The sequence below is a fragment of the Alternaria alternata genome, assembly GCF_001642055.1.
Source record: "Alternaria alternata strain SRC1lrK2f unplaced genomic scaffold CC77scaffold_13, whole genome shotgun sequence".
In the NCBI taxonomy this organism is placed as follows: domain Eukaryota; kingdom Fungi; phylum Ascomycota; class Dothideomycetes; order Pleosporales; family Pleosporaceae; genus Alternaria; species Alternaria alternata.
Genome location: NW_017306202.1, coordinates 993365 through 1001457, shown reverse-complemented (window position 1 = coordinate 1001457; position 8093 = coordinate 993365). Strand labels below are relative to the sequence as shown.

At 48.6% G+C, this 8093-nt stretch overlaps 4 protein-coding genes across 4 annotated transcripts; 2 read left to right on the top strand and 2 right to left on the bottom strand.

Moving 5' to 3' along the window:
- Positions 1-1035: 1035 nt before the first annotated feature.
- On the bottom strand, positions 1036-2303 carry CC77DRAFT_1051261 (hypothetical protein). The gene is made up of 5 exons (XM_018527659.1): positions 1892-2303; positions 1750-1840; positions 1601-1700; positions 1311-1546; positions 1036-1264 (listed from the first exon to the last, which is right to left on the bottom strand). Exons 1-5 carry the CDS (start codon positions 2222-2224, stop codon positions 1170-1172), a joined length of 855 nt encoding a protein of 284 aa, XP_018384991.1. The 5' UTR covers positions 2225-2303; the 3' UTR covers positions 1036-1169.
- A 222-nt stretch (positions 2304-2525) lies between these two features.
- Positions 2526-5149, top strand: CC77DRAFT_171038 (hypothetical protein). Its single transcript, XM_018530440.1, has 6 exons — positions 2526-2726; positions 2785-3085; positions 3131-3335; positions 3425-3976; positions 4031-4625; positions 4673-5149. Exons 1-6 carry the CDS (start codon positions 2692-2694, stop codon positions 5037-5039), a joined length of 2055 nt encoding a protein of 684 aa, XP_018384990.1. The 5' UTR covers positions 2526-2691; the 3' UTR covers positions 5040-5149.
- On the top strand, positions 5150-6083 carry CC77DRAFT_171039 (hypothetical protein). The gene is made up of 2 exons (XM_018530441.1): positions 5150-5732; positions 5780-6083. Exons 1-2 carry the CDS (start codon positions 5260-5262, stop codon positions 6024-6026), a joined length of 720 nt encoding a protein of 239 aa, XP_018384989.1. The 5' UTR covers positions 5150-5259; the 3' UTR covers positions 6027-6083.
- On the bottom strand, positions 5996-8088 carry CC77DRAFT_1021658 (amidase signature enzyme). Its single transcript, XM_018525303.1, has 8 exons — positions 7773-8088; positions 7624-7725; positions 7532-7576; positions 7372-7482; positions 6939-7328; positions 6610-6868; positions 6364-6558; positions 5996-6307 (listed from the first exon to the last, which is right to left on the bottom strand). Exons 1-8 carry the CDS (start codon positions 8019-8021, stop codon positions 6141-6143), a joined length of 1518 nt encoding a protein of 505 aa, XP_018384988.1. The 5' UTR covers positions 8022-8088; the 3' UTR covers positions 5996-6140.
- Between the last annotated feature and the right edge of the window lie 5 nt (positions 8089-8093).

Below are 8093 nucleotides of genomic sequence, written 5' to 3'. Positions count from 1 at the left end.
TGTTGTAACATGCTATTTCAAAGACTTATCTAGGAATACAACCTCGTCTTCTACTACAGTACTAGCTCGCAAACTACTATCGGTTTGTTAGTCAACCCGTTATAATTACTACGTAGAGTTGCTCCTTACATCACTGTCCTAAGTTAGACTCAGACAAGTCCTCGTCATAACTTCGCTTGATCAACGCCTGACCTTTGGTAGGTCCCTTGCGCTTCTCTGCCGAGATATGAGCTTTCCATGGTTGAGCCTTTGGCTCAGTAGCCTCCGAGGTAGGATGTCCCTGAGTGGAGAGTTGCGAGGACCATGCTTCGAAAGTTTTGGCAGATCCTGATTCGGACATGTTGATTGAGACGAGCTAATTGGTGGGGAACTGTGCTTAAATGATTTGTTGTAAGACAAATTCTTGTACTGTGCGGAAGCCTTGAGCGATACTGAAGGAAGGTGAGGCAGGAAGCGGACTATGTACTGGCCGCCCAAGATGTTGACGTTTCCCCTCATGATGGGCCGTCATGTGGCGTCGGGATATGCACGCAGTCATTTCGGCAAGCCGAATCCGGTGTAAATGATTGCTGAGGTAGCGCTGGATTACCCTGGTGTGCGTTAAGAAGAGGGGAAGGGCTTGCATGTGGAAACGCAGTGTGGCTCCTTCTATCACCATTTGCGGACGCCGACATACATAGTCGCCTAACTCAGTTGCTGAACTCATGGCTGGTATTTCTGATGGAGGGTTGCGGTCATCCTTGATTGGCTGGCATAGTTACAGCCTCGGTGATGTGGTGGCGTGACATACCCAAGCGATTACAACTCAACTCAGCAAAGACCAATCACTCGCCACCATGCTTATCTGTAGGTAGCTTGGAGAAGACCCATTCATCCGCATATTATACTGCTTCCACGGAGCTTGGGCACAGTTTCGTGTGATACTGCTGCAATCATAGACCATCATTGCATGATACGTGTTCAGCCTTGGAAAAGTCTGGGCAGACCACACAGCGGCAGATGATACCTCATCCACGTAGAGCGAAGTATGCGTTTACACCACGGTAACACCGGTCTATAGATTGAAAGACGATACCAAAGATGCGTTTGTATTCTCACGAAGCTTGGTATCTAGAGACATGGATAGCTCGTGTATAAGTGCTTGTCTCCCAAGAACGTGCTATGAAGACTCATGCCCGGCTGATGACTATAGACCTTGTCTCTACACTTTCGCGTGGCGGCACATCAGGTGCGACAGGGACAGCAAATGAAGTATGCGGACAGACTATACATGTTAGCTTCTATACTGAACGAATGACATTTAAACCTACGCCTGGGCTGACCCTCCGACTTTGAATCCCACGTGAGGAAAACATACGGCTCTGAAGTCTTTTGCGAGCTCAACCAATACCACCGTTGTCTGGGGTCGTATCTCATCAAATAAACTTCACCCAGCTTGTTGACAACGACACGATCGCAAGCAAAGAGATCTTCAGGGGCGACAGTTCGTGGATCGCAGAGAGCAAGTGGCTGGTCTTCGATAACAGCTACGAGCGGTCTCCAGGTGCTACGATGACTTCGTTACCGGCGATTCGAAACACGAGTAGCTAAAATCACTTACTTCATTAGACGTATCCTCCACTCACCCGTGAGGTATTTTGTCTTGTCCTCCTCTGATAACCAAGAGTTGATAACAACTGTTCCACTGTCCAAAGTGTGGTCTGTATGAGAATTAGCGGAGTTTGCAGCATGCGTTTAATACAGACGTACCAGAGTGTGCCATGATAGCAGGACCCTCTTTGGTTGTAGGATCATTATAATCGACGACGACGCCCTTCTCGAATTCTCGATGGATACGATGCTGTAGCACATCATCAGTGCTTATCACCTGAGGGTACTGAATCTGCCTAACCCTGAAATCGAAAACGATAACCTTTTCGGCGGCAAGACGTTCTTTTAAAAGTTGTTCCACCTCCGATTTGTATGCATCTACTTGCGATCTTTCATCAAGTATTGGAAAGGAGGTAGTGTGCGATAATACCTCGAATCCGTTGTCTTCGATATTGAAATCGCCTAAACGATCCCTAATGTCGACAATTTGAATGCCATCTTGGATGTCCGGCACGACATTGCTGATTTCATGGTCAAACGCTTCATCAGCCCCCGGTATGATGCGGTAAGGCTTCTCTTGTTTGTATTTGGGCAGTGGTGCAAGAAAACATAGACTAGCGTTCAGGTTGGGCATGATGAAGTGTCGTTTGCCAGATTCATGCTAATTCCAAAGCAAACGGCAGACAGCACTGTGGGTATATGTAACACCTAATTTGGTTCTTCGTATCCTCCAGGCTAATGCTGCTCGGCGCTGATAACGCTTGGATTGCGGGGTCGCAAGGCTGTGAACAGCGCATAGACTAATTCCACAGGAAGCGAGCGCCACCTGCAAGATAGGAATACCGGTCAACATGGCTCCATGCCGCATCGAGCGATGACCGGGCGCTTAGCAAAGGAACGAATAATGTTGGCAAGCCACTTCATGCAGGATTGACGTGACCTGCGAGGTCGTGAATAGCCAGTGACGCTCGAGTTGTGGCGGAAAGTGACGCTGAGCAGCTCGCTGAGGAGGAACGACGGACTTTAGTCCTTTAACACAGTACTCGAATATCTCAATCTCGCGATCGATGTAATCGGAACATTTGCTCTTCGTAAAAAAAAATGGCAGACCTTTTCCTGGACGTTGAGAAAGAGGCGTAAGTAGCTCTTAGGGTGGTTGTTTTCCTGTTCATGCTAAGATCCGATTGCGACCAGCGCTGAGTATAATGCTGTGCTTCTTGAGCGTTGGCATGATGCGCTCGAACAATCGTCCAACACTTTAGGCGACGACAAAGCGTTGGCTCAAAGTCTTGGGACTCCCGAAGCGTTCTTGAAGCATCTCGAACAGGAGCAACAACGCAGTAATGCACAATGGTTGACCAAAGTACGGTCGCTGGTGTTTCCATACATCAAAGCCATGAAGTCGTTTTCTGTCTTGTTCCTTGCGCTTCTTGCCGCGCCGCCAACGTCTGCCGGCTTCACCATCGTCTGGGGAGTATTTTTCCTGTCTATCCAGGTAAGGCTACGTATGACACTGATAGTGCGACGTTAACAACCTTAGGTTTGCTTGCAAACTGAGGATCGTTTTCAAAACATGCTGGAGATACACAAAAGTATCCGTCAGACGCTTCTGAAGATTAGTCGATTGTCGTCTTATTTGCGAAGCAGTCTCGAAGAAGATGAGGACTTTAAAGAAGCTGTGGTCGACATCTATGTCGTCTTAGTCAAGTTCTGGGTGGAAGCAATTAAATTGATTCAGGAAACGCGTGAGTCGTCTCTCTCCTTGCCTAGTATCGAGGCGAGCATTCAGCAGCCCAGTGTCTTGTACCTGCCCGTGCTAAGAAGTGTCACGCAGAACTGAACCCTAACACCGACGAACCTTGGAAGACACTTAAGTCTAGGCTCAACCGCGCGGTCACAAAAGTCGAGGAGAAATACCGTTACATGAAGGAAGTCGCAGATGATCGCGCACTACATGGGACTGGCAGTGCGAACCTCCCTTTAAGACTTGAAGCTGGTGCTATGCCAAAAGCCCAACCCAAGCGGCCTGTCTTTGTCTTGAGCATACCCGAAAATTCCCAATTCCAGGGACGAGTTGAGCTTCTCGAGCGCATTCACGCTCACCTTAATCCAGGTAGCCGATCGACCAGACTTGCTTGCTTCACGATCTATGGGTTGGGTGGTGTCGGTAAGACACAAACTGCTGCTGCTTACGCGTACAAGTATGGAAATCAGCAAGGACATGGCACCGCCTACGATGCTGTACTTTGGATCAATAGCCAAAACGACGAGTCCATAAGGAGCAGCTTTGCTGATGTAGCATTCGCATTGAAGCTGGAGGGAGTAAATGGCACAACCGGCCCAGACCATATCAGAAGGAAAGTACAAAATTGGCTTTCTGACACCGGTTAGTGGTCCAGATGTTCGTACCAACTTTCAAGCGAATCTCTAATGTTTGCAGATCAAACTTGGTTATTGATATTCGACAATGTGGATTGCTGGGATACAATAACTGCATGCTGGCCTCCGGGTACCTCGAAAGGCTCCATCATTATCACGAGTCGTGATTGGTCGTTAGCAGATCAGCCAGCTAGTGCCGGTGAAGAACTAGTGAAACTCGATCCTTCCGATAGTAGAGCGCTCTTTGGTAAGCTGTTGGGTTCATTCCCTCAGGACGGTACAGAGCACGTGGTGGCCTTCGACCAGATACTGAAGTACCTTGATGGGTTGCCTTTGGCGATACATCAAGTTGCTAGCATCATACGGTCGAACCATTATGATCTAACAAAATTCCTCAAACTGTACAAGGATAACAGAAGTCAGATGCACCAAGAGCGTGGTACTAGCAGCTACGCGTTCTACAAGCATACGCTTCATAATGTCTGGATGTTTCCTAGTGGAGAAACAAACACTACAGATGGACAGCTCAGACATTTGCTTGGAGTACTTTCTATGCTGGTCTCGGACAGTATCCCGCAAGATCTACTTCTGCGCTCGGTTCCTCTACCGGGAAACGATGCAATGCGCTTCCGGAAGCTGTACGAACAAGAAATGCTGTAGGTATGAACAAGGTACGGTTTTACACTTTACTGATGCATATTAGACTTCGCTCATTATTAACGAAGCTTCGCTCCACAGCGATGATAAGACAATCGAGCGATGTAATTTCGATCCATAGACTAACACAGGCCGCTTTCATCGACTTCATCGATGCTACGCAAAAGAACGAGAGCTTCGCAGTTGCATCTATGCTAGTGTTCGATAAATTCCCAAAGCAGCACCGAGGCGATCCTCTTCTTCCCCACTGGAAAGAATGCTCGGACTTCGCGCCGCATGCACGCAGTTTGGTTGAGCGTTGGCAAGAATTCCATGAGCAGGGTTTGGCGATCACTGCACCGGTCGAGTTTATCAAGCTTCTCTGCAACGCAGCATGGCAAGTTACATTCCAAGTTTGGTTTCTTATAGGCTGAGACTGTCAGGTATCTAAGAGAAATCAACGACTACGATGGCGCTTTGTTCTTCATCGAAACTGGTATCAGTGCTTCTAAGCACTTGTCTACATTTACATCAGAAGCCGAACTTCTGGTGGCGCATCTACGGAACACGCGAGGCGTGGTTCTCTGGAACCATTATGACTACACGGGATCCAGGAGAGAGCTCCAAGAAGCGCTCCGAGTGCGCACGAAGCATATGGAGAAGGACAATATCGAGCTCATTGGAACAAAAGCGAACTTGGCATCCTTGGTGGCCGCAGAAGGACGCTATGCGGAAGCACGAGAACTATATCGTGAAGCGGAGCAGGACCACGATCAATCTAGCGAAGATCCTGCGTCGAAACGATTGGCATCATGCCGATACGCAGCCACGCAAGGTAGATTGCACACAGAATTGAAGAACTTTACTGCTGCTGGGCAGGAGCTTCACCGCAGCCTCAACATACTCAATTCTGGCGAAGACAATGCTCTGTATCGGAGAGCAATAGAGTACTGTTTCGCGAATTTGAGATTGGCTGAAAACGATCTCGCAGAGGCAAGAATCCACTACGAAAAATGCCTGAACGAGTATGACAAGGCTGTTACCGACAAAGACCAGGTGCGGTCGTGTGGTTGTTATTACAAACTGGGCCACATCGCCCTTCTGACTCAGGACGGAGTCGAAGCTGCGTAGGTTATACGTTCTCGTTGTTTATCGCACGTATTGACGAATGTAGTGATCAATTAGAGAAAGCCGCCAACATAGCATCTGAAATTAGGTCGATGGGCTGGCAAGGTCGAATTGCAACGTTGCAAGCGACTCTTGTCCAACAACACCCCGAACTAGCCGCACGCCCAGATATCAACTCTGTACAGCTGCAACGTCGTGCGGATGCTTTGCGCGCCGCTCTTGCATCACTTTCTGCAGAAGAAGAAGGCCTAGGGAAAGAGTTCCACATATACACTCCCTGGCAGACTAGGTAAGGCTGCGCAAAGTAGGAGCTAGATTTATTGCACGATCCCACAGTATGAATACAAAAAGTTTCCAAGACCTCTCTAGCTATCCTAGTTGCTGGAGCTGCAGTGAGACGAGTCGTGCTAAATCGCATCCAAATCTGGTAGCCTTCTTGGCCCAATAACGTTCTCCCACAAGCTCATGAATCTGATGATCTTGTCTTCTTCATTTGCTCTTGCAATGACATGTAATCCGTACGGGCGCCCACTACTTTCGACATAGCTGAAAGGAATGGATGCGAGAGGGTATCCTGTGAACGCATTAGTCTCATAGGCTGCGCGATATGCTGATATGTTGTCAACTCACTTGCACCGACGCCAACTCCAGCAAAAAAGCTATCGGCTGGAGCCACAATAACATCGACCTTATGCTGGTTGATCACCTTGTCCACTCCCTCCGTAGCAGCCCAATCTTTACAGATATTGAGATTTTTCTGCGTCTCCTCTGCACTCATTGACATCTCTTGCGCTTTCAGCAAGCCATTCTGGTTGGGGCAAAAAACTAAGATATGTCAGCTTCTATGCTTCAAAGGTAGGTAGAAGGATATATTACCATCGTCAAACTCTTTCTCGGCGTTGGCTTTGTTGAACTCGATGATGTCGCTCATTGTCTTCATGTTGCAATCCTCCAGAGTGCTGAGGTAGTACTCGCATCCGGCACGAGCTTGACTGCGCATGATATCATCCATGAGATCGTCGACGTTGGTTCCTCCTTCAACCAACCAATCTTCCGGTGGAGTGATAAAGACTGGGTGTACTACACGCGCCCCAGAATCCCGTACTAAGTCGATGACCCTCTTGTAGTCGTTTGCCTACCCGAAGTTTAGCATCAAGTCTCCGGAGAATTCAAGAACAGATATAAACCACATTGAAGATACTTACACTTTGCTCGTTGTATCCTGGAACGTCTCCTCGCGCCTCTGGCGGAAGCCGCCAGAGTTCAATGTCAACGAATCCTACGGAGATTCCGTCCGAGCCATTCTGTATCGCTTCCACGAGAGAAGGTCTATCGGGGTTTGTCTGCTGCAGCAAGATGTCGCTGAGTACCGCAAGATCTAAGGGTGACTTGGCCATCCCACCTGCCGTATCGAAGGAGGCAGCTACTTGCCATACACCTTCCATGCTGACTGCGCCTGGTGTCAGCTTGAGGGCATAAAGCGCTGCTCGACTGGCGGGCGAAGTCAAAGAACCAGAGGTCTCAGTGCCTAGTGAGATCGGACTAAATCCAGCTGCGACTCCCATTGCAGATCCAGTGGAAGAGCCTCCGGGGGCCTGTTACATATTAGTCAGGCGCGCATAATGTGCATCGTCTTACCGTTTCGCCTCGTCTCTTCTCACCAGGTTTGAAGCCTCCTGGAATGTACGGTGACTGACACATGCCTCCAACCGCTGACCATCCACCAGTGCCTTTGAAACCGCAGAATTCCTGCAAAAAGTGTTCAGTGCTAGTCAACCTTAGAGGAAGCCATACAGACAGTTAGATTGGCTTTGCCAAGGACGATGAGACCTTGCTCAAGTAGCTGATTACAATTAGCAAACGCGCGTCAGTCAGCCATTAGGTCCTTACCCCATCGATGATAGCTGCATTCTTCGATATTTTTGTGTTCGTCAGAGCGAACGATCCAACTGTAGTTGGCATTCCCAAGGAACTTTTGGTATTGAAGGCATCCTGGGAAGTTAAAGTCACATACACCAGCTCTGAGTCTGAATGCGTACCTTCACGATGATAGGTATTCCATGCAAAGGGCCCCGAAGCTTGCCACTCTTCCTTTCATCGTCAAGAGTTTGTGCAATCTCGGACAAGTTCGGCGGAATAAAGACAATTGCGCGTATCTTTTCGTTGTACTTCTCGATGTGCTTTCGATATTCTTCGACAATTTGTACGCTAGTGACTGTCCCTTCCTTCAAGAGTTGTTGGAGATCGCTCGCAGTGGCAGATAACGGGTCAAACAAGCTTTGAGACATGGCAGAATTCTTTGGAGCTGGCTCGGCACAGGTGGTGAATCTATCAGAGGAATCTCGAAAGAGCTGGGTGCT